The sequence below is a fragment of the Cydia fagiglandana genome, chromosome 1, assembly GCF_963556715.1.
Source record: "Cydia fagiglandana chromosome 1, ilCydFagi1.1, whole genome shotgun sequence".
Lineage (NCBI taxonomy): Eukaryota > Metazoa > Arthropoda > Insecta > Lepidoptera > Tortricidae > Cydia > Cydia fagiglandana.
In genome coordinates this window covers 2,979,328-3,003,581 of record NC_085932.1, presented here as the reverse complement: position 1 = coordinate 3,003,581, position 24,254 = coordinate 2,979,328, and the positions used below count along the sequence as shown (strand labels likewise).

At 39.7% G+C, this 24,254-nt stretch overlaps 1 protein-coding gene across 1 annotated transcript; it reads left to right on the top strand.

Moving 5' to 3' along the window:
- Positions 1-559: 559 nt before the first annotated feature.
- Positions 560-23,202, top strand: LOC134673651 (ethanolaminephosphotransferase 1-like). Its single transcript, XM_063531693.1, has 9 exons — positions 560-808; positions 940-1,008; positions 2,375-2,561; positions 7,080-7,206; positions 7,759-7,888; positions 10,176-10,333; positions 10,956-11,136; positions 11,254-11,436; positions 21,737-23,202. The coding sequence occupies exons 1-9, from the start codon at positions 758-760 to the stop codon at positions 21,797-21,799; spliced, it is 1,149 nt and encodes a 382-aa protein (XP_063387763.1). The 5' UTR covers positions 560-757; the 3' UTR covers positions 21,800-23,202.
- Positions 23,203-24,254: the final 1,052 nt, after the last annotated feature.

Here is a 24,254-nt window from a genome sequence, read left to right as displayed (position 1 = left end):
TTCGCTGTCCGTCCGTCCGTCCGTCCGTCCGTCTGTCACCAGTGGCCTATTTTATAAAGCTACAAGTTACAATTTACAAGCGGAAGTCTCTTTCTAACTCTATGTGTTAGAACGAGACTTCCGCTTGTAAATTGTAACTTGTAGCTTTATAAAATAGGCCACAGGCTGTATCTCACGAACCGTGATAGCTAGACAGTTGAAATTTTCACAGATGATGTATTTCTGTTGCCGCTATAACAACAAATACTAAAAACAGAATAAAATAAAGATTTAAATGGGGCTCCCATACAACAAACGTGATTTTTGACCAAAGTTAAGCAACGTCGGGAGTGGTCAGTACTTGGATGGGTGACCGTTTTTTTTTTGCTTTTTTTTGTTTTTTTTTTGCATTATGGTACGGAACCCTTCGTGCGCGAGTCCGACTCGCACTTGCCCGGTTTTTATGGTCTTGAAATTACGTTTTGCAGTATAGTTTCTTACCTGTACCTGGCCACCCTAATAGTGACAGCTGTCATTGCTGTCAAAATTCTTATTGCGCGATTATTTCGTAGCTAAGCGAGCGTTTTGTTGTACTTATGTTCAATTTTAATCGCCGCGCCGATGATTGCCGCTCGCCGGCGTGCTCTGCTTGATACTGTTATTACATTTTCAGTTAACATTATAAAAATCAATCGCGGGCGTGAATGGTGATTTTTCGGCTTTAAGAAGTATAGCCTGGATATCGGAAGTATTTAGGAAAACTCCCACTGTAGCAAAAATGGGCCGTTTCCTGTCGAAGGAAAACCTAGAGGGTTTCGATAAATATAAGGTAATTTTCATAATTCAAAATAAGCAGTTTCGATGTAACAATAGGCTTGAAATTTATACCTGTATTTCATTAGTGATATTTTATTTTTTGATGAAGTACGAGTATTTAATAGCGAATTATTTATTTTTCAGTATAATTCTATTGATACGAGTGTTCTTAGCAACTATGTTATGCACCCATTCTGGAATTGGTGTGTTCAAGTGAGTAATTTTGACTTAAAATTATTATGTCATCAAATGCTTCTTTACCTAAAATTGTTGATAGCTAAATATTGTAAATCAAACTATCTAATTCTTATTGTGCAAAACTGTTACTACAAATGGCATATTATTTTAATAAAAATCTTGAATTATTTGTAATGTACAAGTAGGTACATCTTATTAAAAAAGTGAAATTTAAAAATAACAACACCACTTTACACTTAATTTTTTTATTGATGCTGTCATTTTTATTGTACTCCACATAGTTAAAGAAAATTCTTGATATAATTATTTTGTACCAAAAATGAGTAGCTACCTATACCTAAATGTTGGCTTTTTAACAGTACTAATTATAAAAAGCAAGGCACAAATCAATTGATAGATATTCTACATCTTACAGTGTCTGCTGTCCCACATGGCAGCATTTCCCTAACTAATTATTACTCCAAAATTCCTACACCATTAAAATTTACATTGGTGGCTTGCTGCAATTCCAAAAACTGGCGATATCTACTGTAGATTGGTTGTACTCAAAAGTTTGCCAACCCCTGACCTCTCGCATTGAGTGATGGTCCCTATGACAGTTGATTTTAATATGGAATTGTCGCGTAAATTGTGTATACAGGGTGATTCAGGAGACGTGAGCAGGACTACACTACACACACACTACACACACACACACACACACACACACACTACACTACACACACACTACACACTACACTGCGCATTTCGTAAATTATAAGCAACGGTTTCCTATCAGTATTAGTGAGGTTAACGTTAATTTTCTAGTCGTGTTGAAAAAAAAAGTTATTAATTTATTTACGACAAGGATGGTCACCCTAACATTAGAATACTAATCTACCGATATTCTGTGTCAAATTAAATGTCATCACTGTCATCACGGTCTGGTTACTTTTGAAAACTCGTATCTCACTCAGGTTTGACATTTTATTTTCTTCGTAAAAGAGGTTTTATGTTTATTAATTAGGTCTTGTAGGGTGACCATGATTGTAGAGAATTAAATTTGCCCTCACCAAAAAGTTGAAAAATAGGAAAAAGTGTGGTTGTTTCACCTAAATCGATCGGTGATCGATCAATTATCAGTTACTGAGTGTGCAGGATTAGTCCTGCTCACGTCTCATGAATCACCCTGTATATGTACATTTTTCGGCAGTTTAGCAAATTCATTTGTTAGAAATATAACATTTAACTAGGTAATAAAAATATAGTAAATACATATAAATTAGTTTTCAAATGAAGCACAACTAAAAGAGAATTGAGGGAACTGTCATAGGGACCGTCACTTGCTGAGAGGAGTATAGTTATGTTAACCCACAGTGCTAACAAAATTAACTCATTCCAGTTCTGCCCAGTGTGGGTAGCGCCCAACCTGCTAACCTTCACCGGCTTCCTACTGACCGTCCTCAATTTCCTCCTATTCTCCTACTACGACTACGGGTTCTTCGCGTTAACCGAGGCCGGTGGTGACGGGATCCCGAGGTGGCTGTGGGCTGTGTCCGCTGTCAACCTGTTTGTGGCATATACCCTGGGTGAGCATGTGGTTCGTTATGTATATGTATTTATTTTCTTTTTAGATTAATCAATTGATCCAGGTTTAGATTAATTAGATTAAGTGCATCAAAACATTTCACTGGACGTCCTGTTTTCTGTTAAAAAAACGGTAAAGATGAGTCTTTTATATGACATCAATTTCTTATATTGAATATTCATTCATTACTACATAAATGTAGGAAGTGGTCAGAAATAAGTTACTTACTTACTGCTGTGGCGCAACAACTCGAAGTGGATCTTGGCTTCGGCCACCAAAGACCGTCATGTTACTCTGGACAGAAGTTGATATATATCTATCTATCTATATCTGGTATAAGTTGATGAAAAGATTTGTGATTCAAGTAAAGAAATCTTAAAAGCCAGGTGCCAGGTAAGGCCTCGCCACTCGTAAATTGTGTAGGTACAGTCGCCTTTAGATATATCGGACCGGCCAAGGTGTTCACAAATATTCGAACCCGCCTTTACAATTACAAAGACCATATGTGTTGCAATAAAGTTTACGCAGTGACAGTCAACCGTGTGGACGACACATTTGAAAAACTCGTGCTCCGCCAGGCCGCGACCTTTGCACCTATCTTATGATTGTTTTGGTTAAACACGCGACGCGGTCTCCGCATCTACATTATGTACATATTGTGCATCTATAATTATACCTAACCGGTTTTTACAGATGTAAGTACCTACATAGTAACTACACTGTCTACACTACAATGCTTATGGACGCATTCGAAAATGGCGAAACTTTACTCATAGGCTTCGGAGAATGTCTGAGGTTCTTATGGGGAAAGAAATTCGTCATTCCAAAGCGAAAACGTAGATTTTATTAAGATTGCTAAGTTGCCTAGGCCCCTAGGCCGGATAGGCGGAAATCCGGTCATGTACAGATCTCATTTCTCAACCAATTCTCGTACAATATTGATGGATTTTTGGAAGCCCTGGAGATCGCGAGATCTACTACTTGTTTAACAGCCAGACCCACAAGTTCAATAACACATACCTACTCGTAGTTGGACCCCTTTTTCTTAAAAGAACATTGGCATTGCTATAAATAAACATATAAATGACCCTAATCGTGCATCGAGTAGCGGCAGAAATAACTCCCTTCCGCTACTTAGCCATTAACTGTCTACACGATTCTGACGTCACAGATCACATTGCGTACCTACTTACCTAGGCAATGCAATTACTAGAGGTAGAACCATTACGGACTAGCTAATAACTCAAGTCTTATAAGTGTATGCAAACTCATTGATTGTATTAGATGTGCATTAACTCTGTTCAATCGATTCGTTTTTATTAACCCCCGACGCATAAGGAGGGGTATTTCAAGTTTGACGCCAATAAAAAAAAATTAAACTGTTTATTTTTAAAAATGAATTAACATTACATTATCTTAGAACCAATCTTACATTTTTAAGATTATTTAAACTAAGGGACATGGGGAGCAACCCCTATCATAATTATTAAACATTTTCATTAAGTGTTTTTACATGCTACTGAGTCTTTTTACATTTATCTCTATCAATGACTGGCTGTCTGTCTGTGGCATCGCAGCTCTCCAACGGATGGGCCGATTCCGATGCGGTTTTACGTGAAAGCGAGTTTTCTTGAGGTGGTTTTTTTAGCTATGTTTCATAGAAATCAATCCAGCAGTTTAAAGAGTATCAGATCTTTTCTAAAATGATTTAAGGCATTTTTCAACGTTTTATTAGGCTGTGTTGTCTGTCTGTAACATACCGGTTTTATATTTAGATATTGTATAGAAAATGTAACAATTAAACATCGTTTGCTCCAATCCCGATGCCACGCTTTAGTGACCCCCTTATCTCGCGCAGATAACGGAGACTCGGACTACATCCTCAAACGATTCTAGACCACAGACATCTTTGTAGACCACGCAAAACGTCTCTTCTTCATCCTCGCGTTATCCCGGCATTTCGCCACGGCTCATGACATGAGGGCCTGGGGTCCGCTTGACAACTAATCCCATGATTTGACGTAGGCACTAGTTTTTACGAAAGCAACTGCCATCTGACCTTCCAACCTAGAGGGTAAACTAGGCCTTCTTGGGATTTGTCCGGTTTCCTCACGATATTAAATGATATTTCGTACATAAGTTCCGAAAAACTCATTGGTACGAGCCGGGGTTTGAACCCGCGATCTCCAGATTGCAAGTCGCACGCTCTCACCGCTAGGCCACTAGCGCTACAGACCACGCAAAACGTCTGCTGTCTGCTAGCTAGACTCGGACTCTGCATGGCAATGACGAAGTGGCAATAATGACAAATTTCTATGAAAATACTTATGTATATTCATAATGACACGCCCACATTCACTTGTGTTCAAATCGGTGCAAAGTTGGCTTTGACGGAATCTATTAGTTTCTGCGGGGTCCATTTTTGCAGATATTTGTGAATAAATTTGATGAGTTTTTCCGTATCCTAAATGCCGGTCTGTCACCAGAATATGTCTTACGAACAGTATCAAGCTGTAGACAGTTATTAAGTACATTATTTTCGTACCTACTTAATTTATACTTAAACACGAGGTCCAACGTCCAAAACGCACTAGGTCGGTCATTCCTAAGATCACATGTTACGCGTCTGCGTAAGGGAGCTTTGTTCTAATGCTAATTATGGTACATCTACGGTGCGTCTATTGTGATATATATCTGGTCCAGACACAAATAAACAAATATTTTTCTCCATATACATTATTACAATACATTGGGTCAATGCATGCAATAGAGATAGTATGCGTAGACAAATATATTGTACCGATGCCTCTCATGCCTCATTAATAATGAGATATTCTATGATATCATGCCTCTCATGCCTCATTGATAGTGAGTTATTCTATGATTATCTTTGATACTGAGTTATTATCTATTAATTCTACTCACATGATAAGTAGTCAATCGGTCATCGATTCCTAATTACTAAATATTATAAGTACCTATTTAATAAATAAGACTGGGACCTTGGTGACGCATTTACAAATAGAAAAAAAAAAACATCGCTTCGTCAAGATTCAAACTTTGCGAGCTTTTGAAACACCGATCCAATCGCTCTTAACCAACTGAGCTACCGAAGCTTACCGGGAGCGTGCGAATTTTTCTATTCCTTTCCTTCCTTACTTTTACACGCCTTAGGGAATCGCATGGCATTCTCCTTTCATTTAAAATTTGTAGTTCCTATCGTTGGCAGACGTTATCTCCTATATAAAAATTAGTTTAAATTTGTGACGTTTTCAGGCAAAGTGTACCACATTATCAGCTAGGGTTCATTGGTATGTGATAAATACGTGGCTATGATTCCAGCGCAAAGTTTTTGACAGCTCTCTGTGTCCGTGACCTTATTATATGAATAGATAGGTATCCAAAATATTAAATGAAGATTACATAACCTCTAATCTACAACCGCCGTCGGTTCCTTGACAATGAGAATGAACAAACGTGCAAAGATCAACGCAGAATATAGATGGCGCTGCATTAGCTTATGTTTCAACTTTCAAGAGTTCCAATTCCAATTAAAAAATACCTAGACCATTTTCTTGTAGTAACAAACAAAACCTCAAAAGTTGCTATTATAAAAATCAAAAAATTTGACTGATAGCGGCTTCGAGCAACACCGGCTTCCGACACGTCGGAAGGGAGGGGCCCAAGCGATATCTCACCGTACAAATCATTCTGCCATTTTTCGCGGGGGGAAGGTGCACACAGTCGCACTTCTCACACACTTACATACAAAATCCAATCAAAGGCCCTACCGCGAACCACGTTCGACGTGTTGCCTCTCTATGGCACTTGTAAATTCATACGTAAGTGTGACAGGGAGGCAACACGTCGAACGTGGTTTGCGGTAGGCCCTCTGACGACACAAATACATAGAAAATGACACACGTCAAAGACAAATCTTGCAAACCTCGATCTCTTTTTGTGTACGGACGAGTGACTAGTGTCACAACACGCACACTAACACATTTTCTTTGAAGTATGTCATTGTATTCTGAGAGATGAGAAGTCGGATTTGTCGCTCTACCGATCCGCAATTTGTACTGAGCGAGTAAAATCGATAAATCCAACAATTACTTGAGACCAAAATATAATAATTGTATTTAAATGTAATTAAACGTATGATATGTAAAAAAAAATATTACATGTGAAATGTAACACTTTCTTTTTGTAAATTTGATGTCCCCGACCTCTTTTTATAACAAAAAACCGAGCAAACAGGCATTTTTGTGCAGCAGTGTTCACGCGCGCGTCTGGACTCAGTCTAGTGAAAAATCCAAGTGCAACTAGTTTTATTACCCGCGCTAGATTTTATTGACGCGCTAATCTTGTACCTCGGCAGAGGGGAAATAGTGCGAATGCCGCCTCCCTTCCGTGTTGCTCGAAGGATAGCGGAAAACGGAAACCATAGACTAAAAAATATACTTAAAGCGCCCTCTGTATTGAGCAATTGGCTGTTTAACGTCATTGTGTATTTTTGCAGATGGGATCGACGGCAAGCAGGCGCGACGCACTGGCACCAGCGGTCCGCTGGGGGAACTCTTCGACCACGGCCTGGACTCTTACTCTGCTGTGTTTATCCCCGCTTGTCTCTACAGCATATTCGGAAGGTACGTGTTTTACAGGTTTACCGTTTACCATTGTATTTCTTGTTCTTCCTCGATTCCTCATGATCATGACTGAGGCTGCGATCACATGAGCACCAAGGCTCTCTATTCTGCACGGTTTTTACTTCTTAATAATATGCGCCTGTGTAAATTTAAAGGTCTGTAAAGAAGGTCTGCCAGGTTTTTCTTTACCATTGTATTTAACCGACTTCAATTCCAAGAAGGGGGGTTCTTTATTCGGTTATGGTAATTTTTTATGTACCTATGTTCTATATTCACCGATTACGCCACGTGGTCCGATTTGAGTTATTATTTATAGATTTAAATTTGAAAAAGATGTTTCGCTTTGCAATATTTTCAATTCATATGATGTGAGACCATCGTCTAGTGTTTAAACCTGACCAGTAATAGGTACACATAAGATGGCGCGCCATGTTGCGGAAATGGTGGAAGTGGCTCAAGCTCTAGACTCATTATATTTTTAGAGTAGTTGCATTTTCCCCATGGTTCCACTTGCCCTGGCTGATACATTGAACGAGCATTATCTTGTTCCAGAGACGAGCTGAGCCCTCTACGCATGTTCTTCGTGATCTGGAACATCTTCATCAACTTCTACCTGACGCACTGGGAGAAGTACAATACTGGCGTCATGTTCCTACCGTGGGGCTACGACTTTACCATGATCGTGAGTCCTGATTCTATTATAGTCTTGTGTAGCTGTATTAATAGATACGAGTTGTAACAGTACTTCGTGATCTGGAATATCTTCATCAACTTCTATCTGACGCACTGGGAGAAGTACAGGGTGGCCAACTTAGAGGTATACAACTTTTTTTTGCCGCCATTTTATTTTGGCGGTAAATATGACAGTTATTGCATGAAAATTAGTTTGTGTAGATACGGAAAATTTATTATGGAGCGTTTTACGACGGAACAACGTGTTTTAATTATTAAAACGCAATAGAAACATATAAAATAACGTTTCCCGGTCGATCAATTTCGAGAAACGGTGACATTGACTGGCCTCCAAGATCGCCTGATTTAACAGCTCCTGACTTTTTTCTGTGGGGCTTTCTAAAGGGACGTGTCTATACTAATAGGCCAACGAACCTTCAGCAATTAAAACAAAATATTCGAAACACTGTCGCTGAGATAACGCCAGAAATGTGTGAAAAAGTGATGAAAAACGCGATGAAAAGGGTTCGCATCTGCCATGCTGCTAGAGGTGGACATTTGTCTGACATTATTTTCCATGTGTAATTGCTGCCCCTACATATTATATTTAACAAGGAATACTTAATATTTTTTATATTTTATAGAATAAAATTTCAAAAATAAAGTGTATACCTCTTATTTGGCCACCCTGTACAATACTGGCGTCATGTTCCTGCCGTGGGGCTACGACTTTACCACGATCGTGAGTCCTGATTCTATTATAGTAGTAGATGCGAGCTGTACTGTGGTACTCCGTGATCTGGAACATCTTCATCAACTTCTATCTGACGCACTGGGAGAAGTACAATACTGGCGTCATGTTCCTGCCGTGGGGCTACGACTTTACCATGATCGTGAGTCCTGATTCTATAGTACCTAGTAGATACGAGCTATACTGTGGTACTCCGTGATCTGGAACATCTTCATCAACTTCTACCTGACGCACTGGGAGAAGTACAATACTGGCGTCATGTTCCTGCCGTGGGGCTACGGCTTTACCATGATCGTGAGAACATTTTCACTTTAGTAAAAGTTATAAATCAATCATCAGCAGGCCAACTAAATATGGGGGCTAGGCGTCTATGAGGCGGGTTTTTAGGATTCCGTACCCAAAGGGTAAAACGGGACCCTATTACTAAGACTTCGCTGTCCGTCCGTCCGTCCGTCCGTCTGTCTGTCACCAGGCTGTATCTCACGAACCGTGATAGCTAGACAGTTGAAATTTTCACAGATGACGTATTTCTGTTGCCGCTATAACAACAAATACTAAAAACAAAATAAAATAAAGATTTAAGTGGGGCTCCCATACAGCAAACGTGATTTTTGACCAAAGTTAAGCAACGTCGGGCGTGGTCAGTACTTGGATGGGTGACCGTTTTCTTTTTGCATTTTTTTTTCGTTTTTTTTGCTTTATGGTACGGAACCCTTCGTGCGCGAGTCCGACTCGCACTTGCCCGCTTTTTTTTTAGTTAGCGCAAAATTTGTAAGGGTTAGGTCACAGAAGATATAATAGTACTACCATACAGACAGGACACTTCCTACAAACCCGAAGTTTGACAGCGATTCAGGGTCGAATCATGCTATCCCTTTCTAGTATATGGCACTATCCCTTTCGACTATTTAGGGTTGCCAAAATTCAAGTGATTATCTTATCTGTGGTCGTGCACGCATAAGGAAGTCAAGTGGTGCCAACCCTAACAATTGCTCGGAGCAATGCTGAGCCGAACGGAGCCGACTTCGACCGAAGTCAGGAGTGTCTCCCCACTGGTTAGGTATATGGTTGACTAGATAAGAATGCATTTAGCCATTAAGTCGCTTTATCTACCCTTCTTCCTCGTGCTATTCCGGCATTTTGCCACGGCTCAAGCGGACCCCAGGCGCTTGACGACTAATCCCAAGAATTAACGTAGGCACTAGTTTTTAAGAAAACGACTGCCATCTGACCTTCCAACCCAAAGGGGAAACTAGGCATTATTGGGATTAGTCCGGTTTCCTCACGATGTTTTCCTTCACCGAAAAGTAACTGGTAAATATCAAATGATATATAAGTTCCGAACGAAAATGATATATAGGTTTGAACCCGCGACCTCCGGATTGAAAGTCGCACGCTTTTACCGCGAGGCCACCAGCGCGTCTACCCTACCGCTTTATCTACCCAATTGTTACTAATTAATAGTTTATCACAGGTCTCAAAGTGATCGCCATTTTTAAATTCTACATCAACGGTCGGATTGCATCAAAATGACTATTGTGTACAGGGCTCCTGTCTCCTGCTATTGATAACGTCAGTGATTGGTCCGACGGCGTGGCGCGTGGCTCTGCCCGGCGGCCTAACCCCAGGCGTGGTGTTCGAGCTGGTACTCTACCTGTCCGCCATGCTGACCTCGCAGACCACCATCTTGTTCAACATATACAAGTATGCATGGTATAATAATATACTCCGCCTGGTACTCTCTTCCCGTCTTTTCTAGGTCATCTGACTGACACAAGCCTACGTCATCATGCGACAGCGCTATATGATAATATACGATAGCTCTATATATAGCGGCCATGTTATTGTGACGTAGGCTTGTGGCACTCTGGGAAGAGAAGACCATGTTTTATTAGACTATGCAAGTAAGTACAAATGGTCACAGTTTTGAGATACACTTGTAAGCTCCACAGAAGTTGCGTTGAATTGTTTTGTCGTGTTTTTGAACCTTCGTGGCCGTTGACTGTTTGATATAAATAGAATCTTTGAATTCTCGGTGTAAGTGAATAAATACACAAGTTTAATTGAAAACATCAATGTGTATTTATGTATATTTTTTTCGATCCTAATAGACGATTCTAATACGCTGTTAATTATATTATGATGGTAAAACGTAACGAATTTTTTTTTTAGTATAGTACCTACTTGTTTGGTGAAAAGGAACTTGACCTACCTGATGATATTAAAAGTATTCGTGATTCCGAGTAAAAAATTAGAAATAATAAAATGAATCAAATTACAGTTAAAAAAAAAGAATTTACGCTAAAATTCTCCCAATCCCCACCAGGTCCTACCGCGACGGCACGGGCAAGATGCGGTCGTTCAACGAGGCGCTCCGCCCCCTGTACCCCGTGGCCGTGTTCTTCGCCGTGAGCTCGCTGTGGGCGCTGCGCTCGCCGAGCGACATCGTCGACCGCGCCCCGAGGCTCTTCTATATACTGACGGGGACCATATTCTCCAATATTAACGTGAGTGTAGCTCTCCCCCCCCCCCCATCTCTCTCCCTTCCTCCCTCCTTCCCTCCCTCTCTCTCTCCCTGTTACTTTTTACACTGCGCTATTACAGGCTAAGTTTGTTTGTTACAGTGCCGTCTGATCGTCGCCCAGATGAGCGGCACCCGATGTTCAGCTTGGAACGCCCTCCTACTGCCATACACTGTGTGCTGCGTCGCCTCGCTCACAATCCTGTCTCCAGCCGCGGAGCTATACGTACTGATCGCGCTCACGGCGGCGAGTACTGTGGCGCATGTCTACTACGGCACTAGAGTGGTATTTTTTTAACATACTTAAGAGTCCTTACTCCTACAGACGAGCGTATTTTGCAAAATGCTTCCTATTTCATTCAAGATTACGACGTAACTATTAGTAATTATTCAAAAACTGATAACGTACTTAAATAATCATTTCTTAAACTAGGGGCTGAAAACGTTCAAATTTTCATTTTCTCTTTTTGAACCTAAAATAAATGAGGTTTCTTAGGAGTCTTTTTCAAAATTTGCAGTGAGAAGGGTCGTTTCGGTTCTCAATTTTGCAGTAAACAAGAATCATTTGGTACACGAATGATTACAATCCAACTCACCATATCTTGTACGAGGGGCTGACAGGCTTGAAAATCAAACTTTCATTTAAAAAAAATGATAAAATACCTTCCGAGTTTTCTTAATTTTTTTGGTGAAAACAGGGTTACATTACATTTTTTTATCGCATATTGGACTTATATTTTGCTACAAAAAAAATATTTTATTAAACTGTAACTTTATGTTTACTCATTAAAAAAAACTCATAACTATAGGACCTACCTTGCCGTAAATCTATATTTTTTTAAAAGACCTATAAGTCACGCTGCAGCGACGTCGCGCGCTCATTCTCCGCCGAGCACGCTTAGGGGACGGACCTGTGCTCGATCGTCAGGCGCTCTTTGCTTCGTAAACAAACAAACGAGTTCCGAGAAGTGTTGTATACTATGATTAGAAAATCTTGATCCAAGGGAGTACATTTTTTTACACCATATTTAATTTTAACAACCGACTCTCGCTTATGTGATAGATTTTCAGTGTTACTTGAATTCTGGTTAGGGTTTGCATTTTTAATATACCTGGATGATGTCCAGGTTCTCATGATGGAGTCAGGAATTGGTCACCAGAACTCCTAATCTACTCATTATCACTATTAGATTTGTCCTGACGAGCATCATCTATCTAGATGAGGTCCAGGGTCATGAGACCCGTCTGGTGACCAACTCCTGACTCCATCATGAGATGGTCACCAGAAGTCCTAATCTACTCATAATAAGTCCATCGTGTTTGGGCTCAATAGATTTGCCCCGACTAGCACCATCGATCTAGAAGAAGTCCAGGTTCTCATGATGGAGTCAGGAGTTGGTCACCAGAAATCCTAATCTACTCATTATCACTCCATGGTGTTTGGGCTCATTAGATTTGCCCTGACGAGCACCATCTATCTAGATGAGGTCCAGAGTCACGAGACCCTTCTGGTGACCAATTCCTGACTCCATTAATGAGATGGGGTCAGGAGTTGGTCGCCAGAAGTCCTAATCTACTCATCATAACTCCATCGTGTTTGGGATCAATAGATATGCCCCGACAAGCACCATCGATCTAGATGAAGTCCAGGTTCTCATGATGGAGTCAGGAGTTGGTCACAAGAACTCCAAATCTACTCATCATAACTCCATCGTGTTTGGGCTCAATAGATTTGCCTTGACGAGCACTATTGATCTAGATGCGGTTAATAGATTATTAATTTTATTTTATTTTATATACTTACAAATAAAGCTTCATTTGCTTCCCACCCACAAGGATCAAGTAAACCTTATAAATCAACTTCGTTCTAAATAAAAACGGAGATACTTACTTCTGTTTTAGACATAAAATCTACTTCAGAGAGTTCAGTAGTTGTTACATTGTTAGTACTCTCGAATTTATTGTTATTATACAGGGTGGCCAAAAAATAAGTGCTTTTCCGTTGCTGGCAAGAAAATGGTTGCTAAAAAAATGTACCCTCCCATAGAAAATGGACTAGCCAAAATCTATGAAACAGTAAATTTTTTTTTTGCGAGTTCGTGGTTTGTCCCATGATAAAAGTTGCTCAGTATAATCCCTAAACGTCCCTGGCAACGGAAATGCACTTATTTTTGGGTACCCTGTATATGCATACAGGTATACCTATATACTATTATTTAATACTATTATTTATATTTTGACGACCGGTCTGGCCTAGTGGGTAGTGACCCTGCCTATGAAGCCGATGGTCCCGGGTTCGAATCCTGGTAAGGGCATTTATTTGTATGATGATACAGATATTTGTTCCTGAGTCATGGTTGTTTTCTATGTATTTAAGTATTTATATATTATATATATCGTTGTCTGAGTACCCACAACACAAGCCTTCTTGAGCTTACCGTGGGGCTTAGTCAATTTGTGTAAAAAAAAAAATGTCCTATAATATTTATTTTTATTTATTTAATATAATCTTTTCTTTAAAACATTTAATTATTCAACTTGCTTGGTGAACTTTACTTGACTTCATGGATGAAATGGTCACAATAATTACATGACATAGGTAAACAATCATTTTTATTTACTCGTCGTTGGTTATACAGGGTGAAATTTAAATCACTGGCCATATTCATTCTCGGCACTAGGTTACACTTAAGGAATCTATTTAGCGAAAAAAAAGAGTACACATTTTTTTAATTTTCATTTTTCAATTTTTAAATATTTTCCATGAGTCGTGGTCACCCTATTACCACAAATGTAAACAAACCTAATAGTAGGTTTTAACAACAACATCAGCAAAACCCTTATCTGACCTTCACTAAACCTTATAATCGTTGCAATAGGGTCCACCCAGTTAGTGTTGGCGATGGTAGGCAGGTTTATCAATTTCGAGGGTAGTCTAAACTAAACCATTCCGCGCTAGCGGTAAACATAACGGTAAGCATAAATGGTTAGTCACTCGTCACTCGCCAACCTTAAAATAATAATCGCGCGCGTACTAAGGTTAAAAAAAATGTTTTCGAACTGGGAATATTACGAAGTGGTACGGTGTTATTTATTAAGTGGTGAGTGTTTACGTGGTGCACAAAGATTATACGAAATGGAATCCGTTCCACGCCTTCGCAGACAAGGATTGAATCCAAGAGTACCATCTCGTGGGACTTTCGTTAATTGCGTCAATTTTTAATCAAATTTACGTAAGTTGATTCAATTTTTTAAATACGCCTGAATGCAAATATTCCTGACCTAGTTTTTACTCATTGTTTTTAAGCCACGGACGTTTTGTTAATAATCATTAGTCAGAAATAACATTTTAGATTAAAAATGGGTTGCCTTTTGCATTTTGACGGTTCTAAGCCCGTTCATATGAAAGGAAAAATTAGCAACTTATTGGTTCATAATTGGTGACGCGATTGCAAACAGCGGGAGGGGCGGGGTGTCAATGACCTTAACTGATAAGAGAGAAGCGGGTGTAGTGGGTAGTTGTCGGTTCACCATAACGTACGAGGTTTTTAGGACAACTTGATGATGAGTTATTTCGAAAAAAATGTACTGAGCGGTATTAAAAGAAAAAACACGTGTTTAATATTTTTTCGAGTTCTTTCGGTTGTTTCAATTTGGCCAGTGAATTAAATTTCACCCTGTATATTATCTCAACACCAGAGGCGTAACTAGGGGGGGGTTGGAGGGGGCACGTGCCCCGGGCGCCGTCCAAGGGGGGGGCGCCAAAATGGGCAAAATACCTCCCATAGAAAATGGACCAGCCAAAATGTAGGACACAGACAAATTTTTTTTTCGCGACTTGCTCAGTAGGTGTAATCCCAAAATCTCCCTGGCAAGGAAAATGCAGTTATTTTTTAGCCAACCTGTATACAGGATGGTCCAAACCTTGACGTCCAAAAATTTTTTTTAGTATCGTCGTCGTGGGTTATCACTTATCAGAATATATATACCCCATGATTAGCCGATTTTTCGTAGTTTACGAGTTTAACTTTTAACTTTTGTTAAGAAATTCCGGGGTGAAGCTTTGCTTTGCTTTTATGTCTTCTAATACATGTTCGTGGTATTTGCACATATAACATGAAATAGCGATGGGGAAGTGACACCATAAAATAATAGTAGAAATAACAAATGAGGACTTTTTTAATGAATTACTAATTTGGAAGCTTTCCACCTCAGTTCCTTTGACCGGCGACTCTGAAAAATTAGGACTATTAAGTATCACTTTTTTGACCTTTAAAAAAAACTAAGGGTCTAGCAGTTTCTAAAATAACAAAAAGTCCTTGAAATCGCTTGTATTTTATCATTATTTATTTTTTATTTATTTACGTAAGGGCAACATCTAAGCTTGAACTCAGCTCAACTCAGCCAAGTGAGGATGCTGTTGTTTTAGCAACTGCGCCGTTGGTCAAGGATTATGTTACAAAAAGAAACAATAAAGTTCAATAGTTTTTTTTTAATTAAATCATCACCCCAGAATTTCTTAACAAACGTTAAAAGGAATAAATATCATAATTTATTACTTACTTAGTACTTGCCATGCTCTATAACATTTGTCTCGGTCACTCATACTTGCCCCCGGACATGATCAAAACTTTGGTGGTGCCTATTATCAAGTGCAAGTCGGGAGATGTATCGGATAAGTCTAACTACAGACCTATCTCCTTGGCCACGATAATAGCAAAGGTACTTGACAGTGTGCTCAACTCGCATTTAAAAAGGTATGTGAAGCTCCATGATGCTCAGTTTGGTTTCGTACCGGGGCTATCTACGGAGGCTGCCATTCTTAGTTTGAAGCACACTGTCAGGTATTACACCGACCGGGATACGCCAATTTATGCTTGTTTTATGGATCTTTCGAAAGCTTTCGACACGATTTCATATGACATACTTTGGCGTAAACTGAAAGGAATAGGGCTACCACCGGAGTTAATTTCACTATTTAAGTACTGGTACTTACACCAGGAAAATCGAGTGAAATGGGCAGGAGAGCTGTCGGACCCATGTGGGCTGAACTGCGGAGTAAGGCAAGGGGGGTTGAGCTCGCCTTTACTCTTCAGTTTATACATGAATGCACTGATTGAGGAGCTCAGTAGCACTCAGGTCGGCTGTTTTGTTGACGGTGTCTGCGTCAATAACCTAAGTTACGCAGATGACATGGTGCTGCTGGCCCCCTCAGTCAGTGCATTGCGTCAGCTAATCAAGGTGTGTGAGGCGTACGCGACAGCGCATGGTTTGACTTACAATGTAAGTAAAACCAAGATTATGATCTTTAAGGCGGGAAGTAAATGTCCTTTCTTTATACCACCTATCATGCTTAATAGTGTTCCACTCGATAGAGTGACACAGTTCAAATATCTGGGACATTTGCTGACCGAAGACTTAAAGGATGATTTAGATATGGAGAGGGAGCGCAGGGCATTGTCAGTTAGAGCGAACATGCTAGCCCGCAGATTTGCTCGGTGTACAGATGGAGTCAAAATCACTCTATTTAAGGCTTATTGTACATCATTGTACACGTCAAGTCTGTGGGTTAGATATACTCAGCGAGCTTACAATGCCTTGCGCATTCAATACAATAATGCGTTTAGGATGCTGTTGAGACTGCCGCGTTTCTGCAGCGCATCGTCCATGTTCGCCGAGGCGCGCACAGACGGCTTCGATGCCGTGTGGCGCAAGAAAACGGCCTCACTGCTAGACAGAGTGCGCGGGAGTACCAACAGCATTCTAAACATGATAGCTAATAAGCTAGATTGTCCTCTGTTATGGGCAATGGGTCAGCGGACAAAGTCACTTTTGTTTATAAATTATTAAATATTTTATTAGGTTACGGTTGTTACTAACATAAATTATAAGCGATAACTTACAAATGTATGGACCTTATGTTGTCTTTAATAAAGAAATTTTAATTTAATTTAATTTAATAATTCGAAAACTACGAAACGTCGGCTAACGTACATATTCTGATAGCCCACAGCGTGAGAAATTTAAAAAAATTATGGACGTCAAGGTTTGGACCACCCTGTATAAGACATGCCGTGATAACATCGCTCGTTCTGTGATACTAGAATGTCGTGAAAAACCTGTGTCAGGTTTCGATGTGGGATCGGGACAAACTAGTCCAATTCAATACCACCAAGACTCAATTTTGCGCGTTTAGGGCTAAGAAAACCTCATTTTTCAAGGCACAAGCCTTCCCATGTCAGGGAGTATTGGGAGCCTCGGTGTTGAGATCTCCATCAGTGACGTCCAATAATTTCGTAGCCACCTTGCTGGGTAGGCTGCGCTCGTATCCAAAAAAAAACTCGGTGTGCTCAATAAAGGGAGGCGATACTTTACTCTGGGGTAGACAGATCCCATTTATTGAGTACTGCTGTCACCTTTGGGCAGGAGCATCTGGATGCCACCTTGGACCCTTCAAATCAGTCCAAAGGCGCGCTGTACCTGTGAATAGTCTACGATCCCAAACTCACAAGCGATATTGAACCTTTAAGTCTAAGGAGATCTCCAAAAAATAAGTGTATAAGTTTTAAAATGTTCGGCAACGCGCATGTGACCGCTGACCATCAGGTGGGTCGTACGTGGGCCATACTGAAAGTTTCTGGATTCTGAGCAATGAGACGACTTATTATCCTTATGGTATATTTATTGTTTTACGAGGTATATACCTTCACTATTTACACACTTTTACATTCGCTGGAACCATTGTGAAAAGCAGCAGGTCCAGTCTTCCTTAGGGACCTCTTCGATGGCTTTGTGGAAAGCATTCACTGCCACTTCCGGGCTTGTAAATCGTAAACTTCTGAGTAATGCTTTAATTTTGGGAATTAAAAAGAAATCACATGGTGCAGGATCGGGGATATATGGCAAATGAGTCATTAATTCCACATTTGTGGCCTTCAAATACACATTCGTTGCCTTGGCGGAGTGCGCTGACGCGTTGTCGTAGTGGAGGACTATTTTGCTACGGGGACGCTTTTCACGAACTTTGTCAAACACTCTGGGCAAGCACGTGTTTACATACAAATCTGCAGTTACTGTCTTTAAGTTTTCTAGCGGTATAGTGGTGTAATGCCCTGATTTGCCGAAAAAAGAAGCAATCATTTTGTTACCAGTGCTTCGATTTTTTTTAACTTTCGTCGGCAAGTCTTCAAAAGAAAAGACCCACTCCGCCGATTGACTTTTCCTTTCTGGTTCAAAGCAGTAAACACATGTTTCGTCACCTGTCACGATATTATATACAGCCGTTGATTGTCCTCCGTCAATTTTTTTTATCATTTTACGGCACCACTCTACACGCAGTCGTTTCTGGTCTTCCGTCAAATCGTGCGGTATCCATCGCGTAAAAAGTTTCTAAATCTTAAGGAGCAAATGCAGTATCTTTTGCACCTGGCTCATTCCAATGCCTAAGGTACTACAAATTTGCTGACAGGTAATTTTTTTGTCAGTTTCAATTAGTTGTCGTACAGTATCAATATTACTATCGATAACCGCTGTCGCCGGCCGGCCTTCACGTTCATCGTCATGGAGATGGTCATGTCCTCATCTAAACTTACTAAACCACGAGTAAACAGAGCTACGAGATGGGGCTTCATCGCTAAATGCTAATTGAAGTCTTTGACAACTTTCTTGCTGAGTTACACCACATCGAAAATCTAAAAAAAAATTGCTTCGAAAATTTTCACGACTTAAATTCACTGCCACAACGACACACGAATTTCAACCCAACGTCACGATGAAAAAACAAATGACAGCCTCACAAATTAAAAAGTAATATACTGCCAGAGAGTTCCTTTTTCAAACCCTATAATTGTTTTTTTAATTTTCGTTTTCTAAGTGGCCAGTTCCAGGAATTATCAGTATGCCCTAAGTAAGCTTGTTAGCCACCGATGTACTAAAAACACTTTTTTGTCTCAATTAAAAGTAAACTGTAAGTAATAAGTAAAAAAGTAACTCTTTCGTTAGTTCATTTCGTTTGGGGGGGAGGGGGGGCGCAAATTTGGTGCCTGCCCCGGGCGCCATATCCTCTAGCTACGCCTCTGCTCAACACATACACTCTATTGACTACTACCATGCTTATAAAATAAAATAAAGAGTGCCAATATAACGTTAAAATAAATTTACTTGCAAATTAAATTGAAAAGTATCAAAATTATTCTCGTCTGCGTTGAAACGCGCATAGCTTTGCCGGCGCTCGCGTACCGAGCGCTAACGCCATCTATCGAGTGTTATTTCGCAAAATCGGTGAACGCTCTAAGGAATAAGGGCTCTTAAGTTCTGATTTTATATCCCAGATATGTGGTAAAGGGTGGTATTCTATCTGTCCAATTTCTTTGTACAATGAGCATTGGGTCTCACTCTCTCATTAAGCAATATGTGAGATACAAATACACATTGGACCAAGATATTGGACAGACGGAATACTATCCATTTATTAAAACTATAATCAATTTACATTAAAAAACATGAGAATTAAAAATTAAATTAGTACCAAATACAGTATAAAAAAAATGTATACAGGGCCCAATCATAAAAATCCAAAGCCATCCTAAATTAGGTATGTAATAGTATGTTGGTATGTGTAACTAAGGTTGTCAACCCCTGACGTTTGCCAATATAGAAAGAAAGAAAGTAGAAAACATATTTAAGTAAAATGTTCTACTTTATCTAAAGCATCTACTTTAGCTGTGAAATGGCTAAAATATTTTACACTTCGCGTCTTAGGATGATATTCCACCTATCCATTTTTTAACCGACTTCCAAATCTCAAAGAAGGAGGTTATCAATTCGGTTGTATGTTTTTTTTTTTTTTATGTTTGTTACTCCATATCTCCGTCATTACTAGATCGATTTTGAAAATTCTTTTTTTGATTGAATGTATATGCATACAGATTGGTCCCGTTTTTGTCAAAACCCAGTTCTGATGATGGGATCCATGAGGAATCGAGGGAACTCCTCAAATCTTAAAGGCATACATACAATAGTGATTTTTGGGTTTTTATCAACAAATCAAGCATGTACACCCAAAAAAGTGACATTTGATGAAGTGGAACTGCTGATGATGATCAGAACGGAACTCTTTAACGACGCATAGTTCACGGTTGGCGATTTGTCCTCTTCGTTATGTTTGTTTAGCAAGTTAAGTTTTTAAGCCACATTTTTGTCAAGCTCGAGTTCTGATGATGGGATCCATGAGGAATCAAGGGAACTCCTCAAATCTTAAAGGCATGCGTATAGAGATTTTTGTATTTACATCAGAAAATCAAGCATTTTCATTAAAAACTGTTGCATTTGATGAAGTGGAACTGCTGATGATGATCAGAACAGAACTCTTAAACGACGCATAGTTCACGTTTGGCGATTTTTCCTTTTCGTTATGTTCGTTAAGCAAGTTAAGTTTTTAAGCCACATTTTTGTCAAGCTCGAGTTCTGATGATAGGATCCATAAGGAATCGAGGGAACTCCTCAAATATTAAAGGCATACGTATAGATTTTTTTGTATTTTCATCATAAAATCAAGCATTTACATTAAAAACTGTCGCATTTGATGAAGTGGAACTGCTGATGATGGCCAGAACAGAACTCTTCAATGACGCATGGTACACGTTTGGTGATTACGAATTTCGATTTTGACTTGGACTGGGACCCGGACTCGGACTCATACCCGGATCCGGTTCGGACCTGGACTCGGATCCGGATTCGGACCCGGACTCGGAACCGGACTCGGACCCGCACTCGGATCCGGACTCGGACCCGGTCTCGAACCCGGAAACGGACCCGGACTCGGACCCGGACTCGGACCCGGACCCAGAAAACCACTATGATACGTTAACTAAATAAACAACTATGATTACCTACCATAAAATTAATGTAGGTATAAAGTACGATGATGCCAATCTTACTAGCCCCTCCCGCTTAAACCCCCGTACACCGCACGGAATGCGCCATTAAGTGGGTTAGGTTAGGTTTGAACTGCGATCCTCACAGAACCGAACAAGGATTAGGTTAGGTTAGAACTGCGAGCCTTACAGAAACGAAATGCTACTTGAAAAGTGGGTTTGATTAGGTTCGAACTGCGATCCGCACAGAACCGAACTGCTATCTGAGGAGTGGGTTAGGTTAGGCTAGAACTACGACCCTCATGGCTCCTCTTCACGATGGGCCAACGTCGGCCACTCCAAGGGACGCATTTATGCGTTAGAGGGAGCAAGTGATATTGCTATCTCATTCTACCGCATGGCTGCGTCCCTTGGAGTGGCCGGCGTTGGCCCATCCTGTAGAGGAGCCATTATACAGAAGCGAAATGCTAGTAGAAAAGTGGGTGGTTTTACCTCCTTTTCTACATAGTGTACCATCTACAATAATCTTTCATCGGCCCCCATGGAAGTCGGTTTTTTTTTCTTAAAAATTATTTTGTCCAATGTGTACCTATTGCTTCTCACATTTTGCTTAATGAGAGAGTGCGACGCAATGAATTTGACAGATGGAATACCATCCTTAGCCTCCTTTGTAGGCAAAATATTAAACATTTACGATATTTTCTTTTCCAGGTGCAGGAAATGTGTGAACACTTCAAGATCAACTGCTTCCATATCAAGCCAAAAATTAAATAAGTGATTAGAGCCTAGTCGAAATGTTTATTATAATTAATTAAAGGTTGCGGTAGATGTCTGGTCAAGGTATTCGTTAAGGACATAGTGAAATTTTGCCATAAATGGCATAATGCAAAAGCATGTATATCTAACTTTATGGTGGAAACGTGTATGTATGCACAATGTATACAGATATAAGAAGGAACCTAATTATAGTACGAGGTTTGAAGAAGCGTAAAGTACCCACACCGTACCGCAGCCATTTTGAAATTCATAGTTGTACCTACACAAGAAAAATCTTGGTGTTTATGGGGTATGGTTGTTTTGTGTTTAGAATTTTCAGCAGTCACAGGTTTCGATTAGAAGCCACTTTTTTACGTCTTCCGATGGATGAAGACGCCTATAGATATTCCTATCAGCGTAATATTATAGTTAGAGTTAGACCAAGAATTTTGATAGCCTACGCAGTGCAAGTGTTATTTTATACTTCATAATTTCATAGAAGTTTGACGTTTAAAATGACACTTGCACTGCGTGGGCTATCAAAATCGCTGCAGACTTTTCTTGGTCTAACTCTAGAACGAATCTCATCGCGGGCAACCAACTTCCATTTTCTTTATAAACTAATTTAAGTCTTGCCAAATATGTACTTTATTTACTTCCTTAGCTATTATAAAGCTAGAATTTAACCAAATGTTACTAGAAACACTAGTCAATATTAACGCCACATATTCAAAATGGCATTTTTACATTTATAATATTAATATAACATAGTATAACATTTTCTCATGAACGTTTGGGTTATTCCCACTAGTTACCACCAAGTTGCTACCAGTGGTAACTACTGGGATTTTTTTCCCACCTTTTACCACTGGTAACTGGTAGCATAACCGATTTGGTGGTAACTACTGGGAATTATTTTTCCCAGTAATTACCAGTGGTAAAAGGTGGACAAATTCCCAGTAAATGCCACTGGTAACTAGTGGGAATAACCTGAACTTTTTAATCTATATCAAACCATTCAATAGACTTAAATATTTTTCGATCATTCTTGTTGTACAAATGTACAGTCACCTGCAATAATATGTTACTCTTCGAAGACCGCAAAAATATATGACACGTTCTTATGGCTCTACAAATACGATCGTGTCAGATATTTTTGCGGCCTTCGTTGTGTAACATATTATTGCAGGTGACTGTACCTACTGATTTCGATACTTATACAAATTTTAGTATGCAGTGTATCTGACCAATTATTGAAATATTGTTAAGCCTAAAGACAGAGCCTAGGAATTAAATAGGAACCTTAAAACCACCCAACTATAGTTAGTCCAAAATCTTCCAATTATGGGCCAAAATTAACTCGAATTTTCGTCTCGAACCGCCTCGCGGGGAAATAGCTGCGCGAAGCAGCTCGGTCGCAGCACGTCTCGACCGACCGAGCTGATCCGCGCGGCAATTTCCTCGCAAGGCCGCTCGTTCTGTGCGGATCGGCCTGTTCGGTTGTAATTGTGACTATTATTTGAATACCATAGTTCTACAAGAAAAAACTCGGACAAAACTAAAAATAACATTGGTATTTAGTTAGACTTCATTACGTATTGAACGTGCGGACCATAGTTGTAGGCAAACAGCAGTATGTCCATGTCATGTCCATCGGTGGACCTTATTCTTTTTGTAATAAGGTTTACCTATGGACAGTAAAAATAGTTGGGTGGTTTAGGGTAAATGTTTTTTTTTCTTTTCAATTCATGCAATTAAAATCGAAATTAGGAACTGATATTATAGAAAGTCGATATCATGCATCGTGTGCGTACAAATCGTACGAGTTTTGAAGCATTTATTGGGGCAGAAAATAAGTGTAAATAATCCCAGTGAATCTCTAGTAGAAATTGTGAATAGGCACGTAGTTGTTTGGAAAGGGTAACATCAGGAGAATTGCCCAGGGACAGACAGTACCGTTGTTACTTATCATGAAACCTCATTGACATGAAAAAGACCGTGTCGAAAAACACCCAGTGGGTGATGAATGGTCAGTTTTATGTCTGACCCTTGGCAATTTTTCCCGAGTGTCAAGGACTAGAATTTCTATTTTGTACCATGGCAAGGGCGAACAAGATATAGAAAGCGGTTAATGTAGTCTGTGGATGCCTATATCCCAGTTTTGTTATATAAAAATGGACTGTAGGGATAGGGATATGCATTTTATATGTACCTACTAAGGATATATATAATGGGATCCAGTAATTTGTGTAGGTAATTAAATGGAATTCATGTTGTTCTAGGGTAAAGATATGAAATGTCATTAGAAACTTATTTTATTTTATTCCAAATATTATTTATGTATAGGTAACAATACAGTGAGACGTCACAAATGCATAGGTATGCATATGTAATGATGAATGTACTTTTAGTCTGGTTCTGTCTAAAGAATGATAATAAAATTGCAAAAAAATGCTTGTACAATGTAGTTTAG